The sequence below is a fragment of the Crocodylus porosus genome, unplaced genomic scaffold, assembly GCF_001723895.1.
Source record: "Crocodylus porosus isolate Cpor-Errol unplaced genomic scaffold, CroPor_comp1, whole genome shotgun sequence".
Taxonomy (NCBI): domain Eukaryota; kingdom Metazoa; phylum Chordata; order Crocodylia; family Crocodylidae; genus Crocodylus; species Crocodylus porosus.
The window spans coordinates 26,535,584-26,551,682 of record NW_017728931.1 but is presented as its reverse complement, the minus strand read 5'-3'; the positions used below and the strand labels follow the sequence as shown (position 1 = coordinate 26,551,682).

Here is a 16,099-nt window from a genome sequence, read left to right as displayed (position 1 = left end):
TAGGGCAGTGGGGAGCAGTGGGGATCACCACCCGCCTGGCAATGCCTAGTAAATGAGCCTTTTTTTTTTTAAAGCACAGGGAGCTGTAGTGGGCAGGGCAGCAATGGCAGGGGCTGGGGGAGTGGGCGGGGGTCAGAGAGGCTGGGAGAGGAGGCAAACAATGGGTCCCTGCCCCCTCCTCCAGCCCTCACTTCCCCGCCCCTGTTTACCAGCGCCAAGTCTGGCTGCAGTTCCTTGCTGCAGTCACCAGGGACTGTCTGAATCATCAAAGCTCTCCAAATCTTTTCCAAAGTTTCGGAAAGCTTCTAATTGATTTGGACCTTCTAATTGGTCATCTGATTCCATTTTTGGAATCAGAGATTTGACCACCGAATTGGGCTGAATCTCCTCCAAACTGAATTAGCACCTGAAGCTTCGCACAGACCTAGAAAAAAACTTCTCTAACATTGATGCCTCCTCTTCTTTCATATAAATTACTAAAATACATAGTTTGTATTTTTGGTGACTATTGTTAATGCCCAACTTATTACAGCTTCTCGCTCTCATAAAATACTAGGATTGTTACTTAGAGTGTTAATTTATTTACAGTCCTTATGACACTAAATACAGTTTTTGCTCCCTGATTCTGCAAAGACTTATACATGTGCTTACCCATTGACAATAATAAGGAACAAGCCTGACCATGTATTTAAATTGCATATGATACATTTATGGAGGACTGTGTCCTCAGAAGAGATATATTACTTTCAGGCACCTGCAATTTGATAATACCTCAAGCATGTTGTAGCCAACCAATGTAAGAACATGCAGATATATGTCCTTTTTTGCATCCTTTGCATAAGTGCCAGTCGCCACTGTAATCCTTGTGTTAAACACCTGAGCTGCTGTTAACACAAAAAGGGCTAAATCAGACATAGCTCTCGGAGCTCTTAGAAAGATGGTTCAGTTTCACATGAGCCGCAGTGCTGCGCCTTGCCTACCATTTACAACTGAACCTTATACACATTATAGGTGTATCTTTAAACTGATATTAAGACTTTTGGGTTCCAGTACCTGAACACATTAAAATGACTATATTAGAAAAATACTCAGGATTCAAAAAAGCTCTTTTTGACTTTCAAATATATAATTCCATCACTGAAAAATTGAAAGAAGGAAGAATGAAACATTAATTATTTATGACAGATCCCACACAGTCAATCATGTATGCTTCTCTACCTGCCTGTGCAGTAGGTTACCTACCAAACTCTGCCCCCAAAGCTGATCTGGCATTAAGCCATGATACTGTTGTGAAAAAAGTATGATCTGGAAATAAATAAAAACTAGATGAGGTAAAGTTATCTGGGAAGTCCAAAAGGCTCTGTTAAACCACAGTTGAGAAACAGTCCCCTCTCAGTGCTTGGACATGGAAAGTGACAGTATCAAGTGGGGAAAAATAAATTTTAAAAAAAGCTTCTAAAAAACTAGCATGCACAATGAAGATGAAAATGTACTTGATATTATTTCTGATTCTTTAAGGCATTTGCAAAAAAATCTATATTATTTGAATAATTGAAACAATATTGGATGAATCAGCTAATCATAGAAAATAGTCCACAGTTACAGCCTAAGAAATTATCCTACATGATGTCTTTTCAAACACATCAGGAAATCTCACACCTGTTTTCTTTTCACGGACAAATGTTTCATTGAGTGGCTTACTGCTAGAGTGATCAACATTGGCCCAGCGCTTATCAGGCAGAGCATTAACCAAGCATCTGGAAACTGTGTGTTCCATCATACGCTGTGAGAAACATCAGTTATTAACAAAGAGCCCACATCCAAGGGAGTGACATTATACATTAACTCTTGCTGTACTACAGTTACACTCAGGAGGAAGTTCCTGTTACCAATGTGTACACATAGAATGGGGTATATATTCAGTGTTAAGTAATAGAATAATAGTGGCAACATTCACAAGTTTGTGGCAAGAAACAGTAAAGAGTAGCCCTGGGTCATAATTCCACGATGGACACTAAACATAAACAGCTATAAAGTGTACTGGGGCATGTCTGACACACAAAATACTAGGCGGGAGCATGAAAAATGTAGTATTTCCCCCCAAACACCAAACATGCTGAAAAGGACTACTTTGTTTTCACCCAGTTCCTCCACACATGGCTCCATCAACCAGGGATATGTTTCCGTGAAAGAAATATGTGCATGCCTTGAAATGGAAAGGGCTCTTTTGAAAATTCTCTTCAGCCGTCTGCTGTAGCTACCAGGCTGTTACCTGAATTGCAGTAGCTTTCCCTGAAAGTCTTTTTCCTTCCTTCTTGGATCATATCTCACCCACTGGAATGAAAGCTTCACAGTTTAGAGCTGCTAATCCTGCATGAACTGGTCATATGAAAGAACTAAATTGTTGATTTAAAACAGCTGCATATTGAAATGAAGGCCAGTATATTTTCCTTTACTTTAGGATCCTCCCCATTTTTCCCAGTCCCTCTCCTGAAATGAGCAGTGCTTCAAGTGCCCTTGTGGCAGAATGGATAACTTTAGTGTTAAGTGGCAATGATGAGGTTTGCCGTGGCTAGGTACAGATATTCAAAAAACCCAAGGTAGAATCTCTTTAAGTTATTTGGTTTTCTGTCAGTGGTATAGTTTTAGATTGGTAGTGAACAGAACACATCCCCTCTTTGGGGAGTGGGGAGAGGGGTGAATCTTAAACTGGGTTCTGCCATTTTTAAACTAGTTTGTGTGTGCCGAACTTCTGTTCTGTTATGGATATAGGCCAGTCTCCAATGGCTTATACCTGTAAAAGTATATGTCTGTACCTGTATGGAAAGACACTTAGTTGGAAGAAAGAAACTATTCTTTTTTCCTCCCATTTTATATTTATCACATAGGAAGCCCAGAGAAGAAGCATAACACTTTTTTTTTTGTTTTCATTATATAAACTAATATCAATAACACTTTCAGTTGTTCCTTTGGAGCTATCCAAGAAACCTTTCTTGCATATATTGAATTTCCTTTCTATTTGTATCCTTCTAAGAAACAAATGAATAAGCTGTTTCTGGTTTTCCTGTAAGACTCCTGTCTTTCCAGCCTGCCTTTGTTTGTTTCATATCATTCCATCTTGTCCCGTAACATGGGATGGACACCCCTTTCGGATTATGTTACTGCTGCATAAATGGGTATAGGGTCGCTATTTGGCAGTGCAGTGTACTCCCCCATACTCCAGTTATGGGCCTTAGCACTTGATCAGTTTTGTAGGGCTCAGAGTTCTTGTTCAACTCACACTAGGCTGAGATGGATGCTGCAAGTGAAACCATGATCTTCCTCTGGGCAGTGCAGAGCTTTAGGGCTTCTGGGCTGGCCTCAATTTATTCTTTTCAACTGGTAAACTTTTATGTAAATCCTTGAGACAAGACTCATTTTTTTTCTGCCTTTCTTGAAGTTTGTTTGCTGAATTTTCTACAAACTAGGATGCAGACTTGCCAGCTATTGCCTGCTGAGGATAGTATTGTCCATTTTTCAGAAAATTAATAATTTTTCCCACATTATCACTCCAATAAGTTCTCCTGTTCTATTTGCGTTAAAAAAAGGTTGTTTTTCTCTCTAAATGGCCTTATTTCTTCCTTTTCTAAGACTGACACTACAAGAACATATTTTTCCATGCAGAAGGCAGGGCAGTGTGGCACCTTTAGAGGGGCATTAGGTTTCGTATGTTACAGCCTATTTCATCAGTTGCTATGAACAAACTTGCAGAGAGTAGAGATACTAAATAGGAAGGAGTTATATTATTTAAATACAAAGGATAGGTGAGCACTGCTAGTCAGCAACTGTGAACACTTGTGAGAGAGCAAGAGAGAGATGGCCAAACCATTTCCATTTTACAAAACCAAGGTGCTGTGCTTACCAAAATGAATAGCCCCTAGAAATCATAGAAATTAAGGGCTGGAAGAGATCTTGAAAGATCATTGAGCCCAATCCCCTTGCTCTGGGCAGAAATACTGCTGAGATCAGATGTTCCCAGCAAGGTGTCTGTCCAGTTTCCTTTTGAAGAATTCCAAGGTTGTGGACTGCACTGCTTCCTTGGGAAATCTTTGGGAAGGCTTTGGTTACCCTTGCCTTACCATAAAGAAGTTCTTCCTTACATCCACCCCAAAACCATCCTCTAACAGTTTATTACTATTGTCCTCCCCTGGTGCACCAATGGGACTAAACAATAGCATAGCAGATGGTTTTAGAACTTGGTGGCATAAAACCATTGAATATTTAGCTCTTGCAAATGAAATTATTAATTTATGTCATTATATGATGCATTTAAATTTTCATTTATCTATCAAATGAGAAAAATATTTAACTTTCAGGTAGGCGAGGAACATACGTATTTGTATGCAAGCTCTTATTAAAGAAATAACTCAGTGGCATCTAGCAGTCTAAATAGTAATATTCAGTTGAAGGCATGTGAAAATAAAATTTAGACACATTTCAATATAAAAATATAGAGCAAATTAAAAAAAAGAAAGATGTAGAATGGCATTTTATCCTAAGCACCAAAACAAAACTAAAATAATAAATTTAGTGTTTAGTACTGTATCTGTTTGCATCTGGGAAAATCCTGCTTCAGAAACCAAACCTATACTTCTTACACATGCCAAATAGTACCTCCCCCAAGTAATCCCATTAACATCGCCAAGAAGAGAACTTCTTAGTGGGTAATGGTATAGAAGAATTATACCCTAAATGTAAATTACAACCTATGCATGCTAAGAAATCTACTGAAATACACAAAACAAAGGAAAGAAAACTTCTGTGAAAACTTTGTCAGTAAAGATATTTTGGGTCATTATGATAATAATATTAATGTAAGAATATATGAATGAAAAAAATGTATCTAGCTTTGTAAGGGAAAGTATGGTCTTATATTTTTGAGAGAGATTATGAGCCTGTTAAATGACATAAGGATGTTTCAGGAGAAAATAGAACTTTAGGGTTGCAGAAATTTGCCATTTCCTCAATGTTCTTTTAATGTATTTTTGTATGTCATTATTTATACAGTCACCCAAAGTGTGCAACAATGTTACGGAAACTAGAAGAGAGAGATAATCCTTGCTTATAGTTTAAATTTATCTGTTTAACAGGAACAACAATAGTGGAACCCATTAAAAGCATATTACTTGCTGTTCCAGGTAATATATTCCTAAGTTTAGAGAACAGATAGCAAAGTGCCATAATTACTATGGAACAAGGAATAAATAAAGATTTTTTTAATTGTGATTTCTGTGTTTATGTATACTACTATACATAATTTTATTTCTCATTGAGAAAGGAAGAATATAGTTTTGTGGTTAAGGCAGTGGACAAGACAGTAGCACCTGGGTTCAATTCCCAGCTCTGTTAACAGACTTCCTGTCCATGATTTTGAGCCATTTATAAAAGAACCAAATTTATAAAAGTATGTAGGCATGTGAAAATGAAAATAGGTATTAGCTGAGATTTGACTATCCTACTAAATTCCTATTTGCAACTTGAGCCATCAGAACATTCTTAGGAGGTTTTAAAAATCTGGCCCTTAGTCTTGGTGCCACAGTTCCCTATCTACAGTAGCTCTAATAATTCTACCCTTTCCTTCTATTCTCAGTACATTTTATTTATTTAAATCATAAGCTCTTGAAGGCGAGGATGGTCCCTTTCTTTGTATAGTTGCAATGTGTGACACAGTGTTACCTCATCTTATTTTGGGCTCTAGGTTCAGCCTTATTACAAATAATGATATAGACTGTGGTGTAGAATCCTTGTTATACATTACAGAACAATGTGGTAAACTACATTTACCACAAACTTTTATTGCCTCTGAGAATACTTCTAATAACCTGAACCTTTGAACACCATTCTTCTTTTCAGCATACACCTGGAACTTCCTGCAAAAAATTACTGGCCTCATACGAATTACTGAAAACAGTCAATCCTCGTTCAGTGATTTACTTTTAGTTCAATATTACTGTATTTTCTAATCCTGTTTAATGTAATTTTTAGCTATATTAAGATCCATTTAGAGGGTCAGGTGATGGAACTAGGAGGAATATTTTAAGTGTTTGTTTGTAGCACACATTGAAATCAAGAAAACTTTGAAAATAAATTAATAATCTCATAAAATGGGGATTTTTTCACGTTTAGTTAGTTCATTTATTTATTTCAGCTATTATTTTTCATATTTTTATCTGCCCTCTGCTGTAAGAACTAAAAATACTGAAACTGTATACAAAATCTAGTTGGTCTAATTAATAAAAGATATCATCTCTACTATGAGTCCTGAAACTGTATACAAAAATAGAAACTCATAGTAGTAAAACAAGCAACTTGAAAAAGGTGTATGGAGTTGATGTGGACAGCTCAGATTTTCCAGACAACTTATCTGATCTTAAAATGCCCTGTGTTCTCTTCAGTCCAGTGACTTCTTCATACATAAGCACTGAATATAATAGTAACTCATGCAGTTTGTACCAAATGAGTACAACCTCTCTCCCCCGCCCCTTTGTATCATATCACACCTAGTTTTCTACATAAGCCAGATGTACTACAATAAAAGTATTTTAGGTTAATTATAAAGACTTTTTAAAAATATTCTTATATTTAATAGTATCCCAGCTTCCTTTTTTTTCCATGAGTCCGACAGTACATGGGTCTGAGTAATACATTTAAAGTGCCTCTAAGAATGGTTAAAAATACTTTATATTCATTTAAATGTTATAACATGGTATCTTGGGAGTTAAGTTTGGAAACAATTACCATAGGTCATATTGAAATATGATATCTCTTCCAAAGATTTTAAGCATCTATTTCTAGCCCTGTAATATTACATGTAGCAGGTCTACTTTGATGAAAAAGTCCTATGTGTGTGAGAAAAAGAAGGGGCTATTTTACTTGCATGTTGAGATCTATATATAGATGAAGCTCAACAAGCGAGAAAAATATATTGCAAATAGGTAAGTAACATTAACTAAAACACTTACAAAATAATAGATAGAGCTAGAGAGAGAGAATTTTTTAGGCATGTTAGCTGATGTTAGTTATCTGTTTGGACTATCAAAATGAGCCTCAGGCTAAGTACACAGTGGGTGGGGCAAAGTTGAAGCAGTCAGACCTGTATAATAATATTTCACTGTATTACATACCTCTACAGTGTCATGTAATAAACTGCTACTTCTAGATATCTGATGTCTGTGGTGATATTCAGCTACAAATTATTATAAAATAAATTGCAGAGACATGAACAATTGTGAAGTTGTATGATGATGATACAGGATAACCACATAAATCTGGATCTTGAAATTCTGGAATGCTCAAAAATCCAGCACTTTTTAAGCTTCCCCTTCTGCTCCCCTGACCACCACTCCCCACACATGGAGGGGGAAGCTTGCATGCGGCGGCTGCCATCGCCATCTGCCACTCTGCCCTGTGTGGCTGCCGCTCCAGGACCGCTCTAGCTTCAAAAAAATGGAATTTTCAAATTTCCGGCAGGTGGACCATGTCGGATTTATGAGGTTATGCTGTACATACAGTGCAGCAACATACACAGTCCCCATTTAGGATTAGAGACCAACAGTGACAAGTGTAAAAATTGCATCTGAAAGCCTGATGTGTTGAAGTCAATGGAAGGTTGCCATTGACTTCAGTGGGGCCAAGATTTTACCCATAAACACTACCCTGAGGATATTACAAACTAAAAAACATAGTTTTATGAAGAGGAGAGATGTATGTTATCAGACATATGCAGGTCTTTGTAGTTGTAACATACACAAATACATTTGTATATTTACTTTCATTATTTTCATACAATTGGAGAATGAATGGCAAAGTCTTAAATGAGCCGTGATTTAGAGTCACTTATGCTCAAATGATAAAATTTGTATGAAGTTACTAGTGGGGAAAAATATTTTGAGAGAAGAGTAAATATATGACAAGTGTCTTTTAAACAAATATAGCTAACATCAGGTTAGATAAAAAGTGTGCGCTGGGGGAGTGAGAGGGAGGGTGGGAAATCCTTTGTCTAAAACTGATAACTGGGCCCTGGATTTGGCACTGTGTTAAACAATTGTACCATAGCAACAATAGGTAACAATATACATGCCATATAAAAAAGTTACCAGAAATAGACAAACCTTAAAAATGAAGAGTCAGTCATAATATATTCAGTTAGTATTTTATCAAGTAAACTGATTTAAATGAAAGAAGATTTGCACTTATTTATTTTTGGGAGGAAATGAATTGCAGGTATGTGAGTGGTGCTACATGCATTCCAGTTTAGAATGAAAAATTACATTATTTTGACTGAGTTATTTTTGTATCCATGCAAACCATCCTCACCTGTCTATAGTTTCTACTTCCTTTATATAACTGGATTTGTGTCATTTGAAGTCAGTGTCCGAAGGCTCCATGGATAATTGCAAGAAGCAATCATTTGAAAAAGAAAATGTGACAGGCAGTCTTAAGAAAAAAGGGCATTTTCCTGGTGGATTTTTCCTAAATGGGAGTGTTTTTCAGTGCAGTGTTTTGCTCGTGTATTTGGCAGTCACTTGAAATCAAGTGCAGACTTGAGCTACATTGTGGGCTTGGCAATGACAATTTGTGTGTGTGTGGTGCTTTAGTTATATTAGCCCTGGAGGCAGAGTTAACACTTGCAATGGGACAAGAGTATTTGCAGTCATCAGAGAACTTTGCAGTCAGCTTCAATAACATCACTCCATTTTTTTCACTTTTTTTTTAAACATTTTTTTTGGCAGCAAAGCTCTTAGTAGAACCATCTGTCTTTCTATTAGTGTTTTTGAGTCCTGTTTTGAAGCTTCTTTGCTTGGCAAAGTCACTTTCATCCTTGGAAACCATTTAAAAAAAAGTTCCATGGCTTTTTGCCGAAGAAGAGTACTATGCAAAAATTCCACACGGCTGTTCATTTTTGTTCTAAAAGAATACAGTTACTTTGTCTTTGTCTTTTGATATAAAAAAAATCAAATAAAGGCAGAAATGGGACAATTCCAGGGTGAGTGAATGGGAGGGGAGAAGAAACAGCGTTCTCCATTTTTTGTGTTCCATAATCCAGTAAACCTTTTAGTTAACTGGATCAGAATAGATCCAAGAAAACTGAAGTTGCAACCAAAATGAATCAAGTTAACACAGTGATTGGAGCTATGCCTGGCATAGCTTAAATTTTGAGTTTTCTGTTCACTTGCAGTAATGTCTACCAACAGGTCTTTCAGTCTTTCCCTTATAGCATGTTCTAGGTGGAAAAGGTAAAGTAACTACCGAGTATTTGAGCATTACAATTGTATATATCATACCAGTTTTTTAATTTAGAATAATCTCTTTCACTTGCACACACCTCTGCTCTACAATGCAGTGGTAAATCTTGATGACCTCTCCTGGAAGTGTCTCTTTCTTGATTGGGTTATCTCCCATGTCAGGTTTTTTGCTTCTTGGTACACTTTTTGGAAAGAACAACCAATTAGATGGCTTAAGCTAACAAATGATTCGCTCCTTTTTTGCATCATATGTAAAGATGATGTCCTGACCATTTGTAATAATCAAAAACTTTCACAAAATTTTGCAAGAGAAAGTGCTAGCTCTTATAATATGGCTGATTTCCAGTTGAGATGACTAATCTGTGCCTGCCTTAAGTCCCTTGCAATATTCATTTGCAATATAATAGTCTTCATTTCCTGCCTTATGCTGTTGTGTAGTGTTGCTGTACAAAGTTAAATAGCTGACACTTCTAATATAGCTGCACTTCATGTGTGAGCAAAGTGTTTCATCGGGGGGGTGTTTTTTGTTTAGACTGTCTTGGAGTAAATGTATGTGTCTGTACAATATATATATGTGCATACATATATAATAAATGTATGCATATACAAATAGCCATTCCTACCTTAATGTATGCATTTTAATTAGAAAGTAGTTGTGAATAATCATTCGGGTGAAAGGTACTACACACAATTGTGATTTGGCAGCAGTATGATGTAGAATATCTTACGGCTGTATGGAGAAGGTGGATAAGTCTGCAACTGTGGAAAAGTAAGGCATTATGATCTATGGGGAGAAGAAATAATTAAAAAGAAATATATAATGGTTAACATATGGCTGAATAGTTGGTGCTACTGGTACACCTAGTCACTGAAAAGTTTGTTCTAGTTGGACCTATGTAAAAATGAACAAATGAGCACCTACAAAGGCATGTTCTGCAGAAGAATTCCCAGGTTTGATTTTCCTTCTCTTGTTCAGCAGGTCCAAGGACAGCTGCCTCCATTAATGATTCCAGTATTCCCTCCAGACCAACGAACTCTAGCAGCAGCTGCTCAGCAAGGATTCCTCCTTCCTCCCGGTTTCAGCTACAAGGCAGGATGCAGTAAGTCCTATAGATTTTCCAGCTGGAAGTGGGTGGAAGGCACAATTTGAACCAAGCCATCCAAAATTTATGATGTTCCAGGTTGCCAGAGTAAAAGCATAATTTCTCTTTCCTTAACTTGGCAGAAGCATTAAATCACATTTTGGAGTTTCAGAACGCGAAGGGTGGCGTAACAACAGATTTGCCAGGAGCCCAAGAAATATGTTAATTGACTTAGTGGCAGACAATTTCAGAAATGGCTATTGAATTTGGGTGTAAGAACTGAGAGAACTTAGTGGGTTCTGATTTATGGGAAGGTATACATTCCAACTTTTTTAGTATTCTTTTTTAATTGGTAACCATGCTTATAACATACACACTTACTATTCAGGCAGTGCTGTGGGGGCACTGCAGCCGTGGAGGAAGCACTGGGCCCCCATGCAGCTCAGGCAGGCAGGCAGGCTCCTAGTGGGGGAGGGGGGAGATCAGGCTCACTGCTTTCCCAGGCTCTCCTCTTAATTTGAAGAAGTGTTTGATGGGTCCCCAATAAATTTCTACACTATTATAGGGAAATATGATTTTTTCCTCTAGCAGCCTGCTTGCTGTTTGTTAACTAAGGGGCTTGTTCTATCCTCTTTCTGCACACATAACTCACATTAAACTCAACGGGAGTTCTGCACAAAGATCAAACGTAGCATATGCCTCTCAATTTGATAGACTAACACAAACCATAAGTAGATTTATATATGGAGTCTAAGACTAGAAACTGTAGTATCTGGTATTTTTAATCTCAGAAAGCTTTGCATTATTCTAATATTATAAAAGCCTAAGTCTCTGTCTGTCTGTATGTCCATAATGCTTTATTTGTGCTCTGATTGGCTGTCTCAGCAGCCAACCAGAGTGCCCTACACAGGCAGGGAGAGACAGCAGAGCACTGCCATGACAGTAGAGACCTGAGGGGCCAGAGTGGAGGCGGGCAAGAGGGAACGGGGGGAACTTATCATTCCCCTCTGCCTTCAAGGAGCAAGGGAGGGGGACAGGGACTGGAGTGCCACCATAACGGAGGTGATACAGTGGGGGGGCAAAGCCAGCAGCTCAGGCCTCTCTCCCCTGTGTCTGCACCTTGGAGCCAGGGTCTGGTGCCCCCCTCTGCCCCCGAACAACAGCCAGCAGGGAGGGGAGATGGAGAGGAGCAGAAAGAGGAGAGGGGGTTATGGCCCAAAGCAGCAGGGAGGGAGAAGGAGAACCACTCCAGCCCAAGGTGTGGGGGTGGGGGTGGGAAAGGGATGCAGGCCTCTGTCCCCACCCCCCACCCCTCCCATAATTCTTGATGGGAAACTGGCTAGTTCTCTATAAAAATCTAATATTTTTCCTTTTTCCCACAATTTTATTTAACATTTTCTATATAATTTCTTGTTCCTGTCAACAAAATCATAATAAATATGGGTTAAAGATAAATGGAGAATCTTCCTTTAAGCAAATAGATTTTGCCGCAGCATAAATTTCATAAACGTGTTTTCATGCATTTCTGCTTATCTAACTCTTCTGACATCAGGTTCCTATTGAGCTATCTAAGACTTCCTTGTTCTACCATTCTCTGTCTTTAGTGCGATTGTGTAGCTTTATTATGTCTGCATCAGTGTATCCATCTGTATTATTGACTAATTCATGAATTCATCAATTGTTTCTGGTTATGGAGTGCTCACTACTGGTACTGTTTTTAATAAATTTAGAATGCAAAGCAACTATTTTAATGATACCTTTTTATTTATCCCATAATTTTAGTGGTTTTCATAACTTCGTAGAATCAGTACTGGGTTTCATTGAAAAACCTGCCCTTTGGCCAATTTGCCTTATCCCAGTGTGCTATAGGTAGCGCCAGTGTTCATGACACTTCACCTCACTCAGCAGCTGCAGTGCCAAAGCATGGGTTCATTCAGCTCTTCCAGTGATTTCATATCCATTCTTTCTAGAATGATAGTAGTGATTCACAGTATAGAATGTTTAACTGAAAGCCACATTGAATATGAATACTACTGTAACTGTAGGCCTGGAAAGGTCAAGAAAGCACCCCATTAGACATATCAGGCAGATTAAATTAGTTCCATGTCAGTACAGTTTCACTTGGAGAGAGGTTTTTTCCCCTTCTTTTTTGACTTCTAGTATATTAACTGTAAGATAGTTATATAGTAACTTGCATCTGTGAAGTACATATGACATCACATATTTTTGTAACCTTGGAAATGAAAAAAAGAACAAAGTGGCGGCGGCTGCTGCTGCTGCTGCTGCTGCTTCTGGCACTAAAGCTTGGAAATAAGAGCATGCCAAGGTCTAGGACTGAGCAGAAGCCAGTGGAAAAAGACAGCTCTGTGTTTGGTGATTCCCTGGCATTTTCAATTGAGTTTGAATGAGAAGCTGAAGAGAAGTGATAAGTAGTCTAAAGGATTTTTTCCCCTCTTCACTCAAAATGTAATGTAAACACAAGTATATAATGGTCTAACTATACCTAGAAAGCTTGTAGCAATGAATAATATAGCAGCCTTAAAAATATAACATGCTCACATCAAGTAATGTTTTTGACAGGTAATTAAAATATTCCCCCTACCACTCCTTTTCTTTTACATGTTTATCAGTTCTTATGATAAAGACATGGTAGCTGATAGACCGGAAGATTTGGTACAAAACATTCAAATGCACCTAAATTCCACATTTAGCAGTGTCCTAAGCACTGAGAAACCTGAGGCTTATTGACTTTTAAGGAGGCTTAAGGTATGTCTAACTATGGACTGCAGCATAGTCATGATCCACATACATCAGGAGCTGGCAGCCTATGGTTCGCAGGCCAGATCCATCCCAGGAAGGTCTGACTCAGCCTGGGGCAGCACATGCAGCTATGCTGAGCTGCCTATCCCCTCTGCAGCACCATCCTGTGCCACCCTCTGATGCTTTGTTGTACCTCTACTTACCCTTGCTGCAGTGGGATCAGTATCTGCAATGAATATACGTGCAGGTGGCTCAAGCTCTCTCATGGGGGACTGGGCTAAAAGTACATTCTTAGCAAGACAAGTGCCTAACTCCCACTGATTCCAGTGCTTGATACTTACCCTTTGTTTTATGTTTCAAAGGCACACTTAAAAATGGGAGTGAAGTCCTTTAGGTACTATTTTCTGGGCTGATAAATTTTCTTCATGAGAATTTTGTAAAGCTGATTTATAGTTCTCAAGAGATTATGTTACTATTAGTAACTCACATTTAGGAAGTAAAAGCTGTATTATACACTTCAGTTCCAATAGCAAACAGATATGAGCTACATAATAGAATGTATAATACAGTATTTAATAACAAAGAGGGAATATATAGATTTAGATAATGGGAGGGAAGGGGATGAGAGTTTCATCAAAGATGAGATAATTGTTTATTGATTATTAGTTGCCTCTTTGTGAGAGATCTAATTTATTTAAGATTGCAGTTCTTTTAGAAGAGTAAAGCATAGTTGTTGATTCTTGATCCATGGTTCTAGTTATTATTTGACCTCTCTACCTTGGTAGAGTCATATGATTGCTTAAAATGTTTTGTGTTATATTGTTATTGTTTAATAATCAAAGTACTGGTCTGTTAGAAAAAGAAGTTGTTAGTATGTAATTTTGGGTATATTTTATTCATGGATTTTCCCATGAATACAAGGAAAAATCCTGGCTCTTCATTGTAATGCCATTGTGACCACTTGTGATATGTCACATGGCATTACAAAAGTCAGTCACTACCCTCTGATCTTACCTGTCGAACTCTGTTTAATCTTAACATTTCCACTCTTGCTGCTATTACTATTGGTGATAGCAACTGTGGGAGGCCTAATGCAGAGAATTAGGGCTGTGCAAAGCTTCAGGTAGCGATTCGATCTGAAGGAGATTCAGCCCGATTCAGTGCCCAATCTCCAAATTGAATCAGGGGACCAATTAAAAAGTCCAAATTGATTCAGAAAGCTTCTATGATCCCTGGATAGTCCCTGGTAGCTGCAGCAGGCAGCTGGAGTCAGACTAAGAGCTGGTAAGAAGGGGTGAGGGAGGAGAGGGGAGGAGACCATGGGGGGACCCCTGCCAAGCCCCATCCCCTGCCAAGCCCCCAGTCCAGAATTGATTCCGCCTAATATGGCAGAGACACAGGCCCATCCCCCACCCTCTCCCCCTGCCCCCCCATGGCTGCCCCACCTGCCTGCCCCAGGTCCTGGTGCTTTAAAGAAAAGCCCCACTCACCAGGTGCTGTTGAGCGGGGGGAGATCCCTGCTGCCCCACACTGCATGGAGAGCTCTCCATGAACCCCTCCCCCCATGGCTATCCCACCTGCCCCAGCTTCAACCCTTCAAGAAAAACAAAAACGAGAAAAACCCTTGGACTAACCAGACTTTTTTTTTAAAGTGACCAGAGCTGGGGTGGGTAGGGCAGCCATTGCTGGGCTGGGAGAGCAGGCAGGGAATAGGCCTGCCTGATTTGGAGATTTGGCAGCAGCCGAATCTCCAAATCAGATTTGGCCAAATCGATTCAGGACACTGATTCGAATCACCAAATCAAATCACTGTCCCCTGAATTGGCCAAATCCAAATCTGAAGCAAATACTAGCCACTTCGCACAGGCCTACAGAGAATGCATCCATTGATGTTCCCGTTCTAACAACTGGGAACAGCGTCATTGACTATGTACCAATTGACATGGCCCATGATTTCACCCCATGCTATGTAGCAAAAATTAGATATCATGATGGTTAATAATCCAGAAGCCATAAGATATTTAATTAGGGGTTAATTAAATTAATGAAGCACTTTGCAAATATAAAGTTGGATACAAACGGGAAGTCTTAAGAAGATATTAAGTATTGTGTACTGATTTAAGAGCTGCTACAGTCTGTCTTGGAGGTGGCTGCTTATCCACGGTGAGCGAAATGGCTCTTCCTTGTATGGCATGTATGTCTTTGTATATAGATTTGTGAACAGAGAGCTAAACTGTTGTCCCTTAAGTAACTGATAGTGAAGGCTGTTTGCAGAAGAAGACCAAGGCTGCTGCAGGAGGATTCACTTGCTAATAAGGCAACATGGACTGGACAGATATTAACAAGTTATAATCTCTCCTACTCCCAGCACCAGAATGCCTCCTGTCTCTTTTCTGGTGCAGTATGTGCTGCACCATCCCTTATATTAGCTGTCCATATTTAAAAAAAAAAAAAAGGAAAAAGGAAAAAATGTACAAGCTCCTTCAAAAGGAAAGGGAACCAAATAAATACATGTTGGCCACATCTACTCAAGACGCTGACTATGCAGTAGCTCATAACTGCTGTGCAGTAGCTTACTACTGTGCAGCAGTGTCACATGGCACGAAGTATGATGTGATGCGAGTGCACAGTAGTAACAAGCTACTGTGCAGTAGTAATGAGCTACTGCACTGTGAGCATCACCAGGAAGCCAGTTTACTGTGCATTAACTCCAGTTACTACTCAGTCATTTAGTAGTTGTGTGTGCAAGTGCCAGAGGACTGGAAGAGGGCCATCGTGGTTCCCATCTTCAAAAAGGGTAAGAAGGATGACCCAGGAAACTATAGGCCAGTTAGTCTTACTTTGATCCTAGGCAAGCTGTTCGAGAAAATTTTGCTGCCACACATCCACGAGGGGCCAGCAGGGGATTTCATGCTTAGGGGCAACCAACACGGGTTCATCAGTGGCAGGTCCTGTCAGACCAACCTGGTGGCC

The 16,099-nt window shown here is 39.1% G+C and overlaps 1 protein-coding gene across 12 annotated transcripts in view; it reads left to right on the top strand.

Moving 5' to 3' along the window:
* SOX5 (SRY-box 5) overlaps nucleotides 1–16,099 on the top strand; it is a 549,709-nt gene that overhangs the window by 411,635 nt on the left and 121,975 nt on the right. For 7 of the 12 annotated variants that reach the window (XM_019544448.1, XM_019544444.1, XM_019544443.1 and 4 more), the window contains one exon: nucleotides 10,261–10,384. In XM_019544448.1, the coding sequence (XP_019399993.1) occupies nucleotides 10,261–10,384 (124 nt within the window). The remainder of the gene's footprint in view (nucleotides 1–10,260; nucleotides 10,385–16,099) is intronic. The other 5 variants (XM_019544450.1, XM_019544441.1, XM_019544439.1 and 2 more) reach the window with 1 other exon arrangement.